The sequence below is a fragment of the Cyprinodon variegatus genome, unplaced genomic scaffold (genome assembly GCF_000732505.1).
Source record: "Cyprinodon variegatus isolate N-32 unplaced genomic scaffold, C_variegatus-1.0 Scaffold157, whole genome shotgun sequence".
Lineage (NCBI taxonomy): Eukaryota > Metazoa > Chordata > Actinopteri > Cyprinodontiformes > Cyprinodontidae > Cyprinodon > Cyprinodon variegatus.
The window spans coordinates 181,396-203,814 of record NW_015150610.1 but is presented as its reverse complement, the minus strand read 5'-3'; the positions used below and the strand labels follow the sequence as shown (position 1 = coordinate 203,814).

General features: G+C 34.8%; 1 protein-coding gene across 1 annotated transcript; it reads left to right on the top strand.

Moving 5' to 3' along the window:
• The first annotated feature begins 11,078 nt into the window (after window positions 1–11,078).
• On the top strand, window positions 11,079–20,199 carry tmem72 (transmembrane protein 72). Its single transcript, XM_015377649.1, has 5 exons — window positions 11,079–11,305; window positions 15,405–15,471; window positions 15,920–15,991; window positions 18,129–18,268; window positions 19,603–20,199. Exons 1-5 carry the CDS (start codon window positions 11,230–11,232, stop codon window positions 20,028–20,030), a joined length of 783 nt encoding a protein of 260 aa, XP_015233135.1. The 5' UTR covers window positions 11,079–11,229; the 3' UTR covers window positions 20,031–20,199.
• The last annotated feature ends 2,220 nt before the right edge of the window (window positions 20,200–22,419 follow it).

The following is a 22,419-nucleotide window of genomic DNA, read 5'->3' as shown; positions in this document are numbered from 1 at the left end:
GGCTTCTTCATCTGTGCTAGTTAACAAATATTTCCTTTTAGTTATCGCTTCACTTTGCAGGTGAATTTTAGGGGGGAGGAAAATGTTCAGCGTTTTAAGCTTCTCTAATGTAAAGTTGTAACTTTGGGAAGATGAAAACCAGACATCCTCTAATCAGGCACTGACATTTCTTCACTAAAGATATTTGGATTTTCACTAACACCACAGGTTCATATTATAGAGAACAAATAATCATGTTTTAGTTTTCTTTTTAGCATAACTGCCCCCTTCTTGCATGTTTTGTTAGCGATCAACACCAGCTAAAATGGGGAAACAATTAAAGTCGTTACCCTCGATGTTAGAAGTGTAACCAAATCATGTTCTCTCATATTTATCTAACCATTTACAACTTTTGGACCTGTTTAACTCAGGATGTGCTTTGTTTTTCCATCTTGTTAGGTATGGATAGACATTTCATGCATGACTTATTACCTTGCTGAGTCTCCACATTCACACAAATGACACAGATTCAAAAAGACCTCAAGGAATTTAAACCTCACATCCAGATCCAATGAATCTAGAATGAACCTATCCACCTTACATGATTTATGTTCTTAATGTTTCATATCTTTTTCAAACACAATAAACCATATATATATATATATATATATATATATATATATATATATATATATATATATATATATATATATGACAGTCATTTTAAAGCACAATTTATATTAATCCAGGAGAGCATTTTTAAATCCCTCCACAGGTTTCCATTTTCCCATTTTTATTGGTCTCTAAACTATTGCTCTCAGAACACTTTCCTGACTTCCTTCTCTAGTCTGATTTAATTACCTTGTAAATCTTTATGAACACTGGAAACTTTTCATGTAGTTTCCATAGTATAATATATTATATACAAGTTTGTTTTTTTAGATTTAACACAGTCACTCATAAGCATCATTTGGCTTGGTTTTTAGCTAGCTTGCTTCTTTTTCTTTTGTTATGCTTATTTGAATATTTCTTGATTTCTGACATCGAGAAAACCATTGAAGTATTGTTAACAATAGGCCTGGAGCCAGCTGGAAAGCCAAAGTTGTAAAAAGAAAGTGATTATAAATGATCTTTAACACCCTTGAAGTGGAGCAGCAGAGAAGGCTAGAAAGCAGCCATGACCCTGTCAATGGAGAGCTTGCGTGTGGTCAAACAGGGTCAGAGGTTCACCCTGGATCAGCGAAAGGTGAAGCAGGGGTGATAGGACACCAACAAATCTATCAGTGCCTGAAGAAAGCATGCGTTTGCTGTTTTTATACAATGGTTATTTTACCAAAACCACCCATAGCAAACGTCATTAAGGTTAGAAATCTATAGCCTTACATGTATGCCTAAATTGTCTGTATAAGAAATTTCTTCTGTTTTTTATTTAATTTATAAAGCACAGAGTATGACTGTTCTCACTCAGACCTTGTTAGGATATCTACCGATTGAAGTGGCGTGATAAAGAACATTCTCTCTGAGCATCCTCGAATTTCTGAGCTGATTTATATAGCTGACAGGTGTTCAACAAATGGGTATCTCTGGACTAAAGTAGTCCTCACATCAATGGCTTTCAGAACCTCAATAAGGGAAACATTTGCTTTCTTCTCATTAGTTCTGAATTTGCCTTACTTAGGAACAAATATAAATTCATGCTTAGGGAGTTGGATATTGAACTGTATTCAGTTGTGCATCCTGCACTTTCTTATTACTGTGGACTGATCTAACTACAGAGCTAAAGAGGCTGAAACAATCATTTTTGTGATGTTTGACAAAATGTCATCCTGTTTATCCACCATGTGCATGTTTGTTATTTTTTTCATTCATTCCTGTCTCACAACACTTTTGTTCCACGTGTGCTGCCAAAGAAATTTTCTTTTCAGATTGTCCTTCTTCAAGCCTGATTCCATTGGTTACGATTACATAAAGAGCTGAAGTTCACAACATCAGCCTGGAAACATTTAAGCAGACTGGAGGATGGCTGTCACCCTGAACACCACACAGACCTATAAAATCCAGCCACATGTAGAGGATTTGTAAGGATAATGACTTTCCTTTGGTTAGTGACAATGAAGACAGCAGGCATGTCAAATAATATAGTTTTTATTGGATATTATATTACATATCTCCTTTTCTTTTGTGGATCTTGAATCCATTTAATTTATCAGCCATCTTATAAGTAGATTTAATGACTCAAGATGTCAACCGCTAGATGAGAAATGGTGCTATTGGAGAGGCCTGTTCTTATTTTTATTGGGACAAACCTCTGGTCTATTTTCTTTCAACAAGTTTTTTAAAATCGTATCTTTTTCAAAAAATATTCCCAGTTTAACATGAATACAATGGAAAGTCAAACAGAAGCAATGCTAAATGCATTTTTTTATCATTACCGTGAAAGTTTAAATAAATTTTGCTCTGGTTTGTAGCCATAATCCACATTCAGAGATAATATAAACTTATATCAATATTGTGCTCTATAGTAGAACATAATTGATGTCTAGCAGGCTGGACTGTCACAAGAATTTCAACAAGTGTCAGTCAAATCTTTAAGCTTAAATATACCGATATATCTTTTCTATCTCAAATACATGCACAGCTGCTTCAATTTCATAGTAACTTTGTCTTTCAAACCAGCAGGAAAAAGTTTTTTCTTTTTCAAAACACTTATCATATATGTTGTCTTACCAATTACTATACATTTAATTGTGTGCATTATGATTTCAGAAGAACTTTTTTCTTTTTAAGTGTAATCTGGATACAAAGCCAAGTGGATTTAGCACTGGACTTTTATTGGGAACCTTAAAGCCCTCCTCCATGTCTGCTTCAGCACACCTGATATAAATGATGGCATAACAAACAAACTAAACATACTATTAAGGGCTGCAAACGTGTGCTAATAACCCCTTTACTTAAATTAGGTTTATTGTACCCGGTTGTTATGTTTTAAAGTTGCTTATGGAAACCTAAATACCTGAAGGACAGAGAGAAGCACATAGTGGAGAGTGAAAGAAAGAATTTATCTTAATGAATAAATAAATAAATAACTTAACTTTTATATAAACCAGACCATTGGGAATCAGAAAACTGTTGAATAAAGCAATGAGACAAAAACAAAATGACTTAAGTGTTGAGAAGGACTGAGAACTGAAAGACAAACAACAAGAAATCATGGCACAAAGAGATATATTTTCCAGTATTGAGAAGGAAATATTTTCTTATCTTTAAATAGCTGCATGCATCTTCAGATTAATGTTGACTCTTTCAACTGTCCCCATAGCTTGATGATGCTACAGCCATGTTTAAGTGTTGGAATAATAACTTCAGGAGGATTACAGTATGTCTAGTTTTAAGTCTTGCTAAGTCTGGTTATTCTATATTATTTCTTAAAGGTATAGTGGAGGATTTCCACAATTTTTTTGAAAAGACCCGCCCTCTCCACTTTTAAAAAAGAAAATGCACAACCTTGTACCCGCTCCCGAGAGGGAAAGCCTATTAAACACGTGCAAGACAATGCACCATCCCATTTCTCCTCGTGCACGCTCTGTTTAAATGTTGCTGTTTGCATCGCTCATACAAGCTTACTTTACAAAAGAAGAGTTGTAATTTTTACACTATGTCAGACTCACCACAAGTAAGTGAAAATGGGGAAGAGCACGTAGGACGGCCTTACGTAAACATATCGCCAGAATAATTGACAATTATGAGGACGATCCACCTGGAAAAAGAACATCCTCCACTATACCTTTAAGTCTGAAACTATTAATATCCAAGAAGTTTTTTTAGTTTCTCCAAACTTGCTTCATTTTAAAAGCCAAGACCTGCAGATAACAGGACCATAAAGCAACAAAGTCACTCTCACGGTGCATAGCAACATTAAGATAATTAAAGGAGTGTGTGCATTGCTTCTTTCTAAAATATTTTCCTAAATTTATCTTATTTGGCAGTTGTGTTCTGCATGAGAACCATTTACAACTCCCTCATGCACAATGAAGTTGGTGATTTTTTCCACTGAAACTCCAAACAGACCCTTTATGTTTTATGCAATGTGGACACAAATGTAAAAGAGCAGGGGCTCTTATTCAGACTATTCAATGTATGCATCAGGTTTTCCCACTAGGAAGAAAATCCTAATAAACTGTTAGATTCCTGTAGTGTATTGTGCTCCAATGTATAATTTAATATTTGGATTCTTCTTTTAAAGCTAGAGTTTTAAAGAACAGATCATGACTCTGTGGACCTTTTCTTTATACCAGGGCCAGAACTCTGTAAGGTTCCCTCTGAGCTGAAACAAACAGAACAATAAAGAAAAATCAAATGAAAAACAGGTTTATGTCAAAGAAGTTTGGAAATCTTTAAATGCCCATTCTGTATTTTTTTCCTGTTTGCTGTGAAATACAGCACCATCTCAGATCTTATCATGTTTCAGATGATGGGATGTGCACTATGAGTTTTGAAAGGAAACTGATCTGGTTTTCATTGAATGTATTATTCCTGTGTCTAATTCATTTTAGATTTGCATCGCTTTGTCTAAACTGAAATGTTTAAAATGTTGTGTGTGTCCTTATTTTGGCACACAAAAATCCTTTATGATATTTTTGTTCTCAAGTAAAATAAAGAAAGCATAATTGATCCTGACTACACATAGGCCAAAAAGTACTATTTTTTACACAGTTTGAATGAATGCTCATGGAAGTTTAGGCTTGACTAGGTTGGCCCTGCATGCAACATTCCTGAACCTTGCCTCTTCTACATAATGTATGAGGGCACTGTAACTCTGTAAGCACTTAAGATGATGGTAAGATTTAGGAAACATTATGTGCCAAATGAAAGTTCCTTCTTATCTCAACTGCTCATCTGACTTCATTTGTCAGAATAAAGAGCTCCATTGTGTTTTTTTAATTACTGCCATTTGAAAAAGCAAATATCTTTATTAAGAATGAAGTAATATGAACAAATTCACAAAAGAACAAAAACTCTCTTATCTCAGAAGTTGTTTGCTTTGGTACTGCGCTCTGCTTAAATTTAGAGGTAGACTGGGACTAACAAAGAGCCATGAGCTTCATCCTCAAGATGCTACATCACAGGATTAGTACAAAAAACATCTAACAGTGAGATTATAATTTGTTTCTGTCTTAAATGTGATGCTTGTAAAAAAAAATAATGAATAAATAAACTGTGTTTGTGCACATGGCTGCTTTCATATTGTTTAGGGTAAAAGACAGCCCTTATCCTGAATCCTTCATGTTTTCAACATTTTTTTCTGTTTTTGTTACAACTATCAGACATCTAATTAAACAAGTGATTTGAATTAAGTAGTAAACTGTAGGCATGAAGTTTACATATTATCCATTGTGCATGCATAAGCTTTTCTCTTGCTTCCTCCCACAGTCCAAAACCATGAGTTTTAGGAACTGTGAACTGACCTCTCTAAATAGCTATTTTTGTCAGTTCATGCTTTGTTTTTTTTTTCTGTCTCTGTGCTGCCCTATGATGGATAGGGAGTCTGTCTAATGAGTGGGAAGTACTGTAATGATCACTGGACGTAGGCTATACAAGTTAGTTGAAGTCCTCTGATTTCAAACTATTATACGTCACATTTGGCATAATACATTGGAGTTATTGGTACATCTATATTTATATACACAGAAAACTATGTTTTTATAAAAGCAAAGCTCTTCTTTTTTTTTTTCAAAAGGAAAGATCACTTTACCTAAAGCTGCAATTTGTAAGATGATCAAAAAATACAAAACCAAGCACATGTGTTTTAAAACAAGGTTTAAAAGCCTTACCTTTGATTAAGTAAGAAAAACCTTGTGAGAATCCCTGGATCTGCACAATACACTGTTGGCATTCATACTTGGACACAAAATAATAATAAAAAAAAAAAAAAAAACACAAAGAGATTCAATATACTTAAAAGGTTGAAACAATTTTCAAACCAACCTTTTCTTTGCTGCCTCACTTTAAAACAGTGATAAATTTAATTTGTGCAATTTAAAAGAATTTAAGTAAAGATTAGCTGAAGGAAATTTTGCTCAACCTCTCCATATTCACTCTGGTTTACTGAGCATTTCCTTGAATATCTTTACATCTCGGATTTTCTCTGATTATTACTAATAAGAATGATTTTGAAAGCTTAAAATAGATGATTGTACACAGGTGTACTGTATAGTGCAAATAGATCCTCATCTTAAAAGCCATGGGAGGTGCAATTTCAAGATCTGTATGACTAAACTGCAAGTGGTCTGAACAAGGTATCAAAAAACATCTGTTTTCAGCTTAATATCCAACACTGCTTTCCCTGCTCATATCCTTATCAACAGAGAGGGAAGGTTACACCTGGAAGGTTAAAGTGAAAACCTTCAGCTGTCTGACCAGTAAGGCTCTCAATGCTGAGGTATTTTTATAGCAGCACATAAAGAAGTGGATTATGTCAGCCGGCAAAGCTCAGCAAAGATTATAGGCAGCAGTCCAGGATCTTGGACAAGTCCATTAGTGTAACAAAAGACTCACTGGGGAGTCCCCTCACTGTAAACAAGAACCAGCCGATAAATCCAAACAATCTCTTGGAACAAAAACACCAGGTAGGATATGATTAGATCAGTTAATACGAAAAATGTATCCACATTTTAAGAATTTTTCAAAGTTTTCTTTTCTGTTGTTATTCATTTCCCTCAAACACTTTAAATACGCCAATACATTATCTTTTTAAAGAAAATTCATACCTATGTCCTGCAGTAGAAAGTGAAAAAATGAAATGTGGTCATTTTACTTATTCATAACTCTGCAGACTCATTTTATCCTGTAAACTGAGCAGCTTAACCAAAATGTTAACCCCATGATAATGACTAATGTAGTTGGAGATTACAGTAAGATGCTGAACAGAAGAACATGAAATATATCTTATGTCTTTACAAAAACTTTGTTCATGATTTGCTTCTATTGCACAACCACATATTTCCTGCTCCTTCCAAGTCTGTTCTACATCTTTCTGCAGTTGGCCTTTGCTGCTGTTATTAGAACTATCTGAGAAAGGAGTAAAGAAAACATTTCCTCCTGTGGATTTCCAGCATTTGTAACTGGTCACTGACCACCGTGACATTTCCTGTGCTGCAATGTACCAGTACCTCTCAACCACTAGATGACTCCCTGTATTGTAATTTGTACTAGATGCGGTAGTCAAGTGAAAAATGTAGATTTTTATTATTTTTTTTTTATTAAAGCCTTTTTCTTTTTCCATCATATTTTGTTTTTCTCATGTGGTTAAAACGTATTAAAAGTTCATATTTAAAGTTTAAAAGTTAATATTATAGATTAAAGTTTTATATTTTCTGTAAAATTAATTTTTCAGATCAACAATTTCTTGTTAAGAACAAGTTAGGGCAGTCCTCATTAAACGGCTTAAAGTCACACACAGATGTATTACAATCAGATGCACATGATTAGAACAGCCTTAGTCTCCATTTTGAAGGAGGCTTACCCTAATAAATTGCGATTTTATGTGATATCCATGCCCTTGCCTAGAAAATAGTATGCAAGTGTAAGACAGTAAAACAATGGCCAATATGTCAGGATTCATTTTCCAATATATTATACCCTGAAAGTACAAGAAAAATAAAATCACTTAAAACCTCTAAATTTCATGAAAAGAACTGCACATATGCACATCTGAAAGGAAACTGACTAAAACAAACATTTATTGCTGTGTGCAAGGAAGAAATATCTACTCTATACACTTTGAGGCCAGATTAAAGTTTATCAGAAAGAGCATAGATAAAGACAAGTAGGTTAGCAATTGTTTTATAGAAAAATAATCTAAAACTGAATTAGTTGGGCCCGCATCATGTTTGTTTTAAATCCAAAAAAATAGGAAATTTTGCGGGAAAAAAAAAAAAAACTCATACATACTATGAAGCATAGAGGTGGAGGTGTCATGATATGGGAATGTCTTGCTGCAGAATGACCTAGTCAGCAAGCAAATGTTTTCTTTACTCTGTTACATATAGCCCATCCTAAATTCTACTGATTATATGATAACACTTTAGTAAAAGAGGAGAACCTTTGTGTAAAAAAAGAAGAAAGAAAAAAAACAAAATATGTCAGTTAAATATATTATTAAAAACAAATCCTGGTGACCATAATATTATCTTGCCATTGAGATGTTTAAAGGTGTTTAAATAATGAAAGATTCTTTTTGGTATTACCACTCCTTTACCAGAGATGTGAAAAAGTGTGCAGAGCACTGGAATCTGTTGTGATCACATCAGGTCTATAAGGAGTCTTGTTTATTGATTTACTGGCACAGGGTAATAAAGCTTCTTGTGTAATTAAGATTAGAGCTGTTTTTACTGGTTCTGACACATACCAGACAACCACGCTGGGCTGAAAGTGACTGAACGGAGGAAAACAAGAGAGAGCTTGGAGAACAAAGCCTGGTTAATCTCATGTCTAGTACCTAAAGGCACAGTGGAAAAAGAAGACTGAAAATGCCAAAGAGAGATCATGAAGAGTCTGAAGTCGCAAAATGTGGATGTGATTACAAGGTGACAGACAGGGTGAAGATTGAAGAGGAGGTGGAAAGATCCGGTGGTCAGAGATCCTGGGATATGGGCGGAAATACGACTTCTGTACTTCCATTTGAAGCAGAAATCGAAAACCGATAATTACTCTATAAACTCTCAACAGAAATGACAGTTTAGTTTCAGGATGACAGACAAGTGAGTCAAATTCTTTTTTGTTTACTAATATTCTCTTCACAATGCACAGTGATATTGCACAATACACAAGAAGGTCTCCAGACACAATGGCATGGCCCAGACAGTATGCATTCCAGGCTTGTCTCTGTTTGTTTCAGAAGTGTGTAATACTCAACAGTCTAAGCATCCTTTTGATTTATTCAGGATGTCCTAAGAATTGAACTATTTCATTCTATCATATTCTGCAGAATCTGTGGTCAGTTTAAACAGGAAGAACGTCTGTAGCTCATCAATAGAGACACTGAACCATTGTTGCTCCAAAGATTTTAGTTTTTACTTTTGCCATCATCCATTTACAGTGGCTTGTACTAGTATTAATAAACTTGATCCCGTTTACATTTTATTTAATTCCCAACACAAACCTCAATGTTTTTACTGTGATGTGTTTGTGATTTACAGACACAAAAACTTGAATTAAAGGGATTGGATAATTTTTCAAGTTTCATATTTTTACAACAAAAATCTCAAAATTTGACATGCATTTGTCCATATTTCTTTTTCTTCAACATTAAATTATTTATCACAATTTTAAAAAAATCTTTTTGTTCTGTTATTTGTATTTATAAAGAGCTTAAAAGGGCAATCATTAGTTTTTCCATAAGTTTTCCTGAAACTCTTTTGTCACATTTCCAGAGCAAAACAGCGATGAAATTGTAATTAGTACTTTTTTCTTTTGTTACGTTTCCCTAATCTTAATCTTTTGAATCTGGTGCTTTTTCAACTATATAAATGTAAATTGGTTATTTACAATAAAAATTACTAAATCTTGGCTCTGTGTTTTGAAGATGTTACCTTGAAGTAATATGAAGTCTGGGGTTCCTCCTTATACCATACAGCTGTTGTTTCATGGTGCAGAAATAAGCACTTAACAAGCTCTCAAAATATAGCAGATATTCAACAATAAATGCTTTGTAAACACATAAAAGCATACTACTTCTTATTACACTTGAGTTATAACTTTGAAGAGTTCATTAGAGTGGTATGAATAGATACACATGAATTAGGCTTACTGTGTCTATCATAAAAAACATCACAGATTAAATAATAAGTGTAGCAAATGTTGAGCGATTATATTGTAAAAATGCCATATTTTAGTTTTATGAACCAAACTGTGAGTCACTTCACACATTTTTATTTTCTTTACTGCAATAGACTGAGACAAGTGCAACTTTCAAAGCAGCTTGGCTGCAGCCAATCACTCTGCTGCCGACTGTGATTTCATTTCACTGCGAAATGGAGGAAACATCCATCAGCAAGTGTTACCTAAAAATCTAAATCTACAATCAACCAATGTATTGCAATACATTTATTGTATTGCAATAAATGTGTGGGTAGTTTATAAAGACTATAAAGAAACAACTAACAACGAAGAGTATATTAAGCTGTACTGAACGAAATTTCTTTTTGTATACATTCTGTGTGTACAAAATGATAATAAAGTCTGTCAAAGTCTATATTATTCAGTTTTACTTGTATTTTGTTTGTCACTTCCGTCATTAGATTTGGCCACACACCTACTCTCAGTGGAAAACCACAAATAATCTGAATCCTAAGCTAGAAACAAGCGGAACTGGTACCAAAACACAAAAGCGTCTTTGTTAAAGATTTAGAGAGATTTATATAGCTTACTTTGGCCTGTTCCAAGAATCTCTGTGTGTTTGCATTTATGAACTTTGTGACTCTGTTTTCTTGTTTCAGTAGACTTCTGCTGTGTCTGAACAAGCTCACACCTCAGCCAAGCCTTAGGCCTGCCAGTTATTTGTTCTTACATTCATCCATGTGTGAATCTGTCACACTACTGCTAATGTGCACAAGTTCACTGATGCATCAAAGTGGATTTTGCTCAAAACATCTGCAGAACTGTAGAAATAGTTGGCAATAAGCTGACGCTAGTTAAGTCAGCATGTCGTCAAACTTGTACTGAAACTGACCTGCAACCAGCAAGCCTGCACACAATGGTAGATGTGCATAAGATTATTATACTTCTTAGAAATGGTTTTAAAATAACATTAGAAAAAGGTGAATAAAGAGGTTTGGTCATTTTATTAGTTCAGGTTTTACTGAAGTTATTGCTATTACCGTATATGTGCCCTACATATAGGGCAGTTTATATGAATTCTTCTGAGGTAATTTTTAACCAGCTTAAATGCCAAATGTGACTGGCTAATCAAATGACCCTGAACTGAACAGTTTCACCTTGGTGCATAAGTAGAAAGCTGGAGTAAAACTGTGTGCTTGTGTGTAACTTATTAGCAGTTGCTGGAGCAACAGGAGCTGTGAGCCGCAAACTTTCTTGAGGTGAACTTGTCCTCTCTGAAGGGCTCCGCATCACAGCTCTGATGGATGACTCGACTTTCAAAAGCTACTATTCGCCTAACTATCATTAAAATGTCTGCGTAAAATGCTTCTAAAGCACAAATAGAGGCTGAATTTTCAAAAAAAGGAACATAATATGGGTAACTCAGGGAGTGTGTGGTGGACTGTAGTGGAGTGCACTTGCAGGATTCTTGGTGTTTCTACAGCAACAGGTAAGACTTGTGGGCCTCATTGAAAAGTTATTCTAAAAAGAAATGTCTAAAGAGGTATTCACTTCAAATGTAAAGGGTATCTTAACCAATCTCTATTTAAAAAGGATATTAGAAATCTAAACACGCAGTACAGCAGTGCTTTTGGTAAGATCAAACTAGCTACAAAAAGCTTTTTTTTTCCTTTTTTTAAAGATTTATTCAACTTTAAGGATCTTGATAAAGGTAATTTTACCCTTATATCTGTTTTAAATTCTATGATGTTATAACCAGAAATATTCATATGGGATTTCATGAAACAAATCAACACAAAGTAGTATCTAATTGTTAATTGGAAGGAAAGTAATTTAAAAACAGAATAAAAACTGTTGCTTTTATATATATTTAGCACCTTTTCAGTCTGATACTCCTAGATACAATGGCCACCCTGTTAGTAGATAGACTCCACCTTCATGTAGTTTACTCTTGGTTTATATTGGCCATAGCTGGTCCCATAGAAGTCCTTCAAACATTAATTAATAAATAGCATCATGAAGCCCCAACATAAGGCAGAGAGTTCAGGAATAAAGCTGTTGAGAACTTTGACAAAGAATTAGGATATAAATAACTATATGAAAACCTTTGAACATCACTGAGAGCACTGTTTAATCAATAATCTGCAAAAAAAAAAGAAATAGTATTGCACATCCACTCTAAAAATTGTGGTGCGCTTTAACTGTACTCTGAACAGTATCTAGAATCACCTAGTAAATCAAACTTTTTCTTTTTTTTTTACGAGCATATAAGGACACATAATGTTTAAAGTTAAACATACAAACATAGCTTTGCAAAACGCTGTACTAAAGTAAAAGCTCTGATTTCAACAGAGGCCAAGTGATCCCATAGAGCACAAAGCCGTCTCACTGATAATATATTGTCCCGACATAAAAGCATACTTGATGGTAAGCTATCATTGCTCCTCCTCAGACACCGATTACCCACACCACATTAAATCTACATAGAAGGTAGAGTTCTCAGGTTCCTGCCTGCTTGACAAATATGGGACCCCTATTCTTGAATTCTGGCAACAGCAGACACTGAACACTTAACTTGGAGACATGTGCCTCAGCTATATGCCTCATATCCAGCTGGGTTATTGGGCTCTACTGAATGAGCAGTTGTACATTTATGCCAACAACATGGTTGTGTACATTGTTTTTTCTGTGTATGTTTATGCATGTTTATGGTTCACGTGTGCGTGTGCCTCTGTCTGAGCAGCTGCCTGTTCACGCGTCTTGAAGTCTGGGTCACCCTGTTGGCCTCTGTGTGTGTTCGCCGCAGACATTAATGCAAGGAGCGCACGTATGTTAATATCCAGCTGAGCTATAAGCTTCCTTAATTCCCCTCTCACTCTCCAACTACCAGAACACGTTTCAGTCAGGTTCCCACAACTTCCCTCCAGCAAAGATTGCATCTCTGGATTTTGAAGTACACAAGCCAGGAAAATTGCTTCCATGTGTTGAACAGCGATCACTCAGTTACCAAGCTTTTCTCTTTGGGAAAATAAAAGTTCTTAGGGGGTTTCTCTGTTTTCTAAAGTTTTTTTTAGTAGACATCGATTTGTAGTTGTGAATGAAGTGGATGCAAGAAAATTCAGAAGTTACACCTGTATATTTCTTTTCAGCAGAAAACAAAATGAAAAATTACATCATTTTTTAAAACACCAAAAACTGCATGCAGGATATCCTAAGGTAGTTTATAAAGTCTAATTATTATATTAAAATCATTAATGAGTCTGGAAAAAGTTTTAGGTGCCACTGGGCATGTTTAGCTCTTAGAATCAAGCCCTCTGGCAATAATCACAGCTTGTAAACATACTTTTGGGCCACAAAGGAATTTCTCACACATTCTTAGATGTTTTTTTCCTACATTTTTAAGCTGCAGACAGAAACTTCGATTCATTTTTGTTTCATTTTCCCAAATAGCGTTTTCTAAAAAATATCTATTTGCTCTGAGTCTACATAAATGCCTAACCTCAGGGATTAAATCAGACATTTTGGATCAACTGGATTATCAAAGTTATGTTTGTTGTAGAACACTAGATTAATGGGAGACAGTTCTTAATTTTTTCCCCCCAAAATTAATTTGGTTACATACACCAAGCTTCCTTTGAACAATTTGGAAAAGCTGTGGTTGTGACTTTGTCGTAAACTTTTAAATCTTCTGACTGTAGTTACATGGAGTGTGTCTATATTAAGGTAATGCATATATTGCACTCTTATAGTATTGTAAACCCAGTCAAAATACATCCATTCTGTATTGTGTGTGTTTTTCTGTAGGTGAGATCAGAACACCCCAAAAATTAGATGGCATCATGAAGACAGAAAGTCATGTGGAAATACTGAAGCACGATCTCAAGACATCACACTGGAAGTTAAAGCACAAACAACCACATTGTTTCTCAATAAAGTGCAAGCTTAGTGACTATGTGATTAATGTTAACATTCACAAAAAAATGATTTTAGACTCATAAAAAATGTGGCTGAGCCTAAAAGTTTGGGCAAAGAAATCAAATTTAGTTGTACCCATTCTTTCAGGGGTTTATAGGCCAAATATCGAGCAACTTATTGTTAAAAGCTTTCGGACGTACACCAAAAATGCTTAAATTAAGTCATGCATTTTAAAAATAGAAGCATACCAAGTAGTAAGGGGCTGTATTTAAATGTCTGAATTAGTAAAAAAAAAAAAAAAAAAAAAACGTTTTTAGAAGAGGTGTTAAAAAGATAATTTCTCATTATTACATTATATAAATTATCAGGTAGAAATATTAAGATTTTTTTCTAACTCACCTAAGAGGAAAAAAGGGGTCTCATTTAATGTCAGATAGTAGAAGAAAAAGGTAATCTTTAGATTTGTGGTTTCATACATATATTCAGATCTATTTTAAAAAACATATGTTGGGAAAAGTTTTTTTAAAGCAAACCATTAAGCTTGTCTTCCCTATTATTATTGATTTAAAGGTGCATTTTCTTAGCCTTCTTCTCAGTTTTATATAGTTCATTTTTGACCCTCAAACTCTGCAGAGGCCAATAAAAAATACATTTTTGGTCAAAATTATGACATTTTTGTAAAAGAAATAAATACTTTTGAGCATGCAACATCTGTTTCAGTGTATTAAAAATACTGGGGGGGGGGGGGGTCTGTTTATCCAGTTGATTTTATTATTTTCTCCTTACAAAGTTTAATCATCCAACAGTTTAATAGTCCAAATCTTTCTGAAAAATGTTTGTCCTCATTTTTTTGTCTTTCTTTAAAATCCAAGTTAACATCTGTGTTTTGAGTTAATATTTTACATATCTGCAGGAAAATTGACAATCCAACATCTGTAGAGCTCTACAAATCAAGATTTCATGAATCAGCATGCTTACAAACCTTTTTAATGTTCTGAGGCTTTTTCTAATCAAGATTGTACAAGCTGGTTAGAATCTCAGACATCTGGATGTTATTATGAGTACTCAAATCTCATTTAATGCACAAACCTTTGGCATGGGGCTATATTCCTTTTAGATGAAATGGTGCAAACTAGCTTGCTGACACTGAATCCGTCACAGACTCAAGTGAAGTCATTTGTTGACACCAGAACTATATGGTAATTCCAGGCATGAGTAGACTATTATGAAAGCTTTGTGACGATGAGAGAATAAATTAATATAATTGCAAAAATGACTTGTACTTAACATAATAGGTGACTTTGAGTTGGCTCTCTTTTGGGTATTTAAAAATAAAAACGTGTTTTTTGGCTAAGCTTAGTTTAGTTTGGTTATGCCACTGATGCATACACAAAACAAAACAAAAAAAACATGAGAGCCTCAAGAAAGGGTGCAAAAATTGCAAAATAAACAATGATGGAACATATTCCATGAAAGGTCAATAACAGAGAATTACATCGTTTTGTACCAAAGTGGGAATATTAAACATATTTGTCTTAGTTTGAGTAGTTTACCCTAATTTGCTACAGCATCCGGCTAATGCTGAACTAACTCTGACATCTGGTGGACAAAATCTGCTCATTACCCCAAAACCAAGCAGCTGAATCATTTTTTATTTTTTTTGTATTTTACAGTATTGTGTGCTGTGGGAGTAGAAACAGTCCACCAGGGAGAGTTCAACAGCCTGGGTATCTATCTGATGTAAGTTTCTTAAGCAATCCACAATTTTCCATAAAGCCCAATTCTGATTCAGTGCAACATATAACACATTAAAAGTGGTATGAGGGCTTTTAAAAAAAGCTACTGTAGTCTTTTCATAACCTCACATGCAGACTTGCAAAAGAGATGGGAAGGAGTCAAAAGGACAAGGGAGGGTGCAAAGGTTGCAGCAGTCATCCTCCTCTTTTTAATATCACTGTGTGTCGAAGCCGAACTCCCACAGGGCTTGAGGAAAATGTCTCTCCACGGACCAGATCTGTGTAATTTGTTTCTCCACATACAGCACAAACATAGATGCACACACATACACAAATAATTTTAAAGTGTTATTCATGTAGAAAATTTTAATAATGCAAAACCAATGTATTTATATGAATTTATTTATACATAAGGAATTATGGGTTTAATGGCATCTCCTCCCTGCATGCAGAACAGCAGCTGCTGGGATCATGATGTTTGAGTTGTCATACTTCTTGGATGCTCTACTGTCCATGTGTTTGCCGTGAGTACACAACCTTACATAAAATGGTCCTTTGCATCTTTTTTTTTTTTTTCAAAGCAGTAAAATATCCCATGCAGGCTGGAAATTACTGTAGCATATTTTTATAGGCTGAATAGTATAGAGAATGTCTAGAGTAACTCAACTGTTTTCACTAAGCATCCCTAAATTAAAGTGGTGGTGGTTATCATAGACTGAAATATATATATATATTTTTTTCTTTTCTTTTCCAGGCCAAAATCTGCCTTTGACAGTTTCTCAAACATTTTTATCTTCTCTCTTTTTGGTAAAGGTTGCTTTTAAGTTTGCCTCCACCAGGTGATCCATTGCTCCAATGTGGAAATAATACAGTATTTTTTGGAACAAGCAGTTCCCCTTTAAAGCAAAGGGTGGCAGTAGTGTACTTAGATTGAATGTCCTATTTTGACATTTTAATTGTTAGAATATAAACCATAAACCAACAAAAATAATACTGTAATTAATCATTCACAACAATATACTAATACTAAATATGAGAAATACAAAATGCTTGAATTAGTTAATTAGTCATTCAGATTAGTTTTTTGTGTTTAAGGGGTAGAAGGGAAAGTCGTGTATCTGCAGTCATATGGGAGAAGTTATACATTTATTTAGCATATATATAGACGTGTGTTTAGTTTAACAAGCGAGGGCTTCATGAAAAATCTGAGTTGTCTTTGGTGATTTTTTTTAAAATTCGGATGTTGTAATAATCATTTTGCCTTTGGTGTACTGTAGAGTGGTTAGTGTAGATTGATCCTGAACAGTCATAGATTTGGACTTCTGAAACAAGACGTGGTTTAATTAAGTGCATTCTAGTACCAAATTGGAAATCTGTCAGAATTTGCTAACTGCTGTGGTAAAAGGCCAAGCGGATTCATAAAATATTTATACCCATTTCAATACTACATCAAGTTTTACTTACAAGACTCTCACTTTGACTCAGGGTCACTTTGGGATTTCTGACTTTCAAAATTGTTATTTGTTGTTTGCCAACTTTTATTTCTTTTTGCACGTTTAAGCTGTTTTGAAACTTAAGGATAAACTGAATGCACCAAAAAAAAAAGATTATTTCTCCAGTATCATTCATGTTTGCTGTTGAGGTTGTTTTCTATTGTTCAGGTGACCACAAATTAAGTGTTTTTGCTCCATTTACATTTTGGCTCCAAGAAAATATCTTACGAGGGGCGTTCAATAAGTAATGCCCCTGACCCACTTCAAGATGTTTGATCGAACTGAAATTTTGCATGTGACGTTATTTAAATCTCTATAGATTAAGTAGCAAATTACAGCTCTGAACTATTTGTGGTTTCTGACTTACAGGTGTTTGAACTGAGTAAAGTCTGAAATGGAGCCTGTTGAGGGTTGAGCAGTGATCCGTTTTTTTTCTATTGGAAAGGACTCACACCACGTGAGACTTTTGATGAAATTACAGAAATTTATGGTGATGATGCCTGTTATATGACCTTGCAAAATGTTTTACAAGGTTATATTATTGGACATTGTCACTATAAGTTACTTTCATTTGATCAAAACTCTCACCTTTTGTGTGTCCTTTCAAATGCAAAAACTCAAACTTGACTCAGTTTTAACACCAGTAAATCAGAAACCACAATTAGTTCAGAGCTGCATTTGCTATTTAATTTATAGAGATTTAAAATACTTCAAATGCAAAATTTCAGCTCGATCAACTATCTTGAAGTGGGCCAGGGCATTACATTATTATTGAACGGCACTTGTACTACACCTCCACTAATTTATTTATATTATGATTATTATGTTATCTTAGGGTTTAGCCTGAATGGCCATTAGAATGTCAACCTGTTTCTCCCAGAAGATATTGCTGGTTCTAATTGAATGTAAGATGCCGTCTATTAATACTACTTCACCCAAACTCAGCTAAAAACAGCCTGACTATCCCTGAGGTATGCAAGTTAGATCATTATCTAACTAAAATATCCATGAGAGGCTAGAATTTCTTATCAAAGGAAAGTTGTCAAAACTTTGTTTTTGTTTAAAGTCTCTAGATGTCTTAGATTCTTCAGAAATAGCGCTAAAAGTGGAATTTCTTTAGCTCGCATTTGCCTGCTCCTGTTCTCATGCTCTCCCTTCAATTCCTCAGCTGTCCTCCACACTGGCAAGTATTTATCTTGTGGGGGAAGATGGCTCGTGTTGGAGGCTTCCATAAATTCCTCTATTACTCCATCATGTCAGTGGTCTGTTTTTTGCACCCTGTGTTGGTTTGGCACGCAATCATCCCAGGTATAAAATTTACTGTTTTAATTATTGAAAGTATTAACCTTCTTTGCATCTTTTCATATTATATTCCAACCAAAAACCCAAATGTCTTTTATCTCTTGAGGTTGTAGGTATCAGACCAACACAAATTAGAGGATAAATGTGAAACGGAATATAAAAAAAACATACATAGTGTTTGTAAAGGCACTGCAGTCATTTTCTCTCTTTCTAAGAGGATGTGCCAATTTACTAAAAAAAAGTCCATCCTTGACGATTGCCATCAATCCTTTTGATCCAGGGCAGGTTTTTTACTTATGTTGTGGCCCAGCTTTTGATGACACAAAAAAGTGGAAATCCACAAAGGCCACAGATGCACCATCGACTAATTTTACACAGGTAAAAGAAAAAATGTTGCAGGTAAACTCCTTAAGTTTTCATAGTTTATTTTCTCCTCAGGCAAGCAAACAAAAAAAGACAAACATTTCCTCCATGTTTCTCTTGTGCTGCTAAAAAAAACCATACGCCCACCCAGATGCATGCTGGTCCTACCATTGACTTCCTATTTATAAAAAAAAATTACCTAAATTAATTATAACTAACCAAAAACAAAAGAAACATGACTAAATAACCAAAAAACATAATCTCATAACAGATATCAAGCAATAAAATAAACTTAGCTAGATTATGCACAAAAACAAAAAAACATTTTTAATTATTAAAAACAAATAATTGGTTCCTACAGTGTTCAAGTGTTTTACTAGAACAAAACTGAAGGTACTGTGTCAATTTATATAAAGCCCCCTCAAACTTTTTATTTGTTGCAGTTACTACTGCTGATCTTTGGGGTACATTTCTCCCAGAATTTTAGACATTATGTTTTGCAAATTGTTGAAACTTAGTCAGATTTGATGTGATTTGATAAACATTGTTCAATCTGATTATGATTCTAACATGGCCCATCAGAAGTCTGTTTGATATTGTTTTAGTGTTATAATTTGAACCTCGTTCCCATCTCAGGTGTCTTATTACCTCTAAAAGTTTTTTTTGTTTTTCTGTTTTTTGTGGATTTAGGATGGTTGCTTATCTAAATATCACTTTTATCCGGGCCTGGCATATAAGCCTCAGGTTTCTAATTTGTTTTAGAACTTTTGAAAACATGTGCCACTCTCCTTTTATTTTATAAATATGCAATTCTGAACTTTATGTTGGTCTTTGACATGGAATAGCTACAATACATTAAAGAGTATGATTGTGATGTAACCTAATGTGGAAACATTTTAGAGGTTTTACACTTTCACAAGACATCTTATATTCTGTTTAGGAAAACATTAATAAAGGTATGTCGTTTTTGACTGCAGGATCAATGCTTCTGGTGACAGCCGTGTTCAACTTCATACTGAGTAAAAAAGCAAAGACCAAGTCTTCCAAGAGTCTACTAGAGAGCAACAGCGACCAAGGTGTAACAGCTGTCTGTGTGACAGAAAGATCTGGCTCCAACGTCACGTCTTCATTCCTCCAAGCAGTGACAGGAAGAAAGGGAGGGGAAATAGTTCTCGCAGACCCAGATCAGTGCCTTGATCCACACGACAGAGGAGCAAGTGTCCAGGCAATGCTGGAGCTGGAGCAGAGAGCAGCACCTGCATACACAGAAAGGAGGAGGACAAGGTGGTGGGGGAAAATTATCTGGTTTAGGGGAAGGGAGGAGCCTGTGGAGAGGGAGATGGAGGAGATCAATGAGGCTGAACCAGACACCACCTCAGACACTGCACCTATGATCACCGACTGACCTGCTGCTCCACATTGAAATCATGCTCCTATTTGCAAAGCGCAAAGCAGACTTATTAAAAAAGTGAAAAAGAATGTCTGATAAAAGTATATTTCTATTATTTGTTACTGTTGTGATCATATAACTAAAACTCACATTGTTATCTTTCATGATAACCAACATGTATATTTTGCAGACTTCAAAATTAAAAGTATATCTACCGAACTTAAAATAAAATGAAAACCTTTTGTTTACACACGAGCACATGGACACTGTTAGTCTGATTGCCTGTTTTTGTTAAGCAAGCATTGATTAAAGAGCAGATGTTAAGGTGGGTCAATGCTGTTACTGATGCATGCATTATTCATAAGATCATAAATAACATCAGCTGATTTCTTCATTCAGAGGAAAAGGGAAACATGCAGAAGTGTGTAAAAGGGGGGACCGACGTGTGCGGATGCATGTGTTACTCACATTCAAAGCCTCCTCATTGTGTGTTTGTCATGTGTGAGCCGTGACCATGGAGACGGAGCTCTGGGAGGGGAGCCCATGTTATTATGTTGATGAGAGAAATGAAAGATAAACCGTGCAACCACTTCCACAGGCCTGTGTCTAACCAGGTTTGGATTAATCACAGCTTATGCATGATGGCTATTACTGTGGATTAGACATCATAATGAAGCATCATAAATCATAATATTAGCATATTTGTGTGGGTTTAGGTGTTAAAATGTTAGCTTTCTTCTGGTTTCATTAAAGATGCATGTGCTCCTTTTGTTCAGGTTATAAATCAATAGTGCTGTTCTGTCAAAGAATGCAACCCAAACCTCCTGGCCATTTTTTTACTTTGCTCAAGGTAGATAACATGTAAGCCTTTAAACAGCCATCTCTCAGTAGAGAGAATCAATAGGAACAGAGCACCCCATCCTTCAAAAAAGCTCTTCACAAATATAACTAGTGTCAGACAAGTGAAAATGCACAGAAATAGCCTAACACTTGACCAACACAAACTGTATCCCCTGCAGCTACAACCCTTCATTGCTTTGTGTCTGAAAATGTGAACCAAGTCAGGCGAGATGAGATGTTCTGGTGCTTTATGGAAAAACACAGAGACTCTTTGTCCAAAGCACGCTAAATTCCCTCCCTGGCCCATATGCTGAGTTGTGTTACTATCTCCTCTTTGGTAATTTGTCAGCAATGTGACCCCATAGTAATTAAGCTTCATCCCATCAGCTTTCATAAGCACTCCACCATCTTCCCCTCCTTTTTTGTAGAGCTGTTCTCACATCGGGAAGTTGGTCAGCTGTTGGAACAACTCACTTCCTTTGTGCATGGTAAATCATAGCTCCCATTCAGACGCAGGGTTAAAGAAACTTCCTACAGTTCTTGTTTCCACCCTGTCACAGATCGCAGATCCAGACTCAAAAACAGGATGAGGAAAATAAATCTTCCCAGGCTGCAAAAATGTCTTCTTTTTCACTTCAGCTAGACAACATGAATATATTCTGGATGAGTTATATATATCTGACACATTTTTTCATTTTATATACTGGGAGTTGTGTTTTTTTTTCACTTAAGTATAAAGATTTTAATAAAGTGTAATATAAAATAGTTCTCAGTCAAATGTAGAACAGACACTTTTGGTGAGTGTAAATGTCCTTTCCATCAGTTAAAAAAATCATTGTAATTTTTATTTTGTCTATTAATTCAATTCACAAAAATAAAATCATATTACACCCAATTCAATATGCACAATAAGTGTTTAATTCTGATCATCACAATGAATATTGTTTAATTAAAGACTAGCTATTCAAATAATCACTAACTTTAATCTTTCCACTGACTGTGGAAACATTAAACTTGCTAAGCCTCTTCTCTCCTGCTCCAGAAAATGAGAACTTGTTTTTGACATAAAACTTTATTTATTTTTTTTTTTCTGTAGCTCATTCAAACTTTTGGCATTTCCTCTGCTTTAGTGAAACGAAATCGTACACTTATTGTCCAGTCCAAGATACATGTTTGTCAGGCAGTTTTTTTAAACACTGCTGTTTTCCTTCCACTGAACTTTCCAGTGATATCATTTGAATCATCCCTCAGTGGACAGCCAGCCTTTTTAGTATTAAAGGGTCTCAGTAACTGTGTACAAAACACATGTCAGGTTTTCTGCAAAATTATGTAGGAGATGACATAACCTTTGTACATAAAAATCATATACCTTATGTCATATTTGGGCTTAAAAAGCAAACAAGCTCATCTAGAAAATGAGGTCTTAATAGCTCCTTGAAAATATCTCTATATGTGTAATCAATCAATATAATATGAGATTCACTTTTTTCCAACGAAAGAAAAGACGCACCTTATCTATGGAATTTGAATCAAACTTATATATATATATATATATATATATATA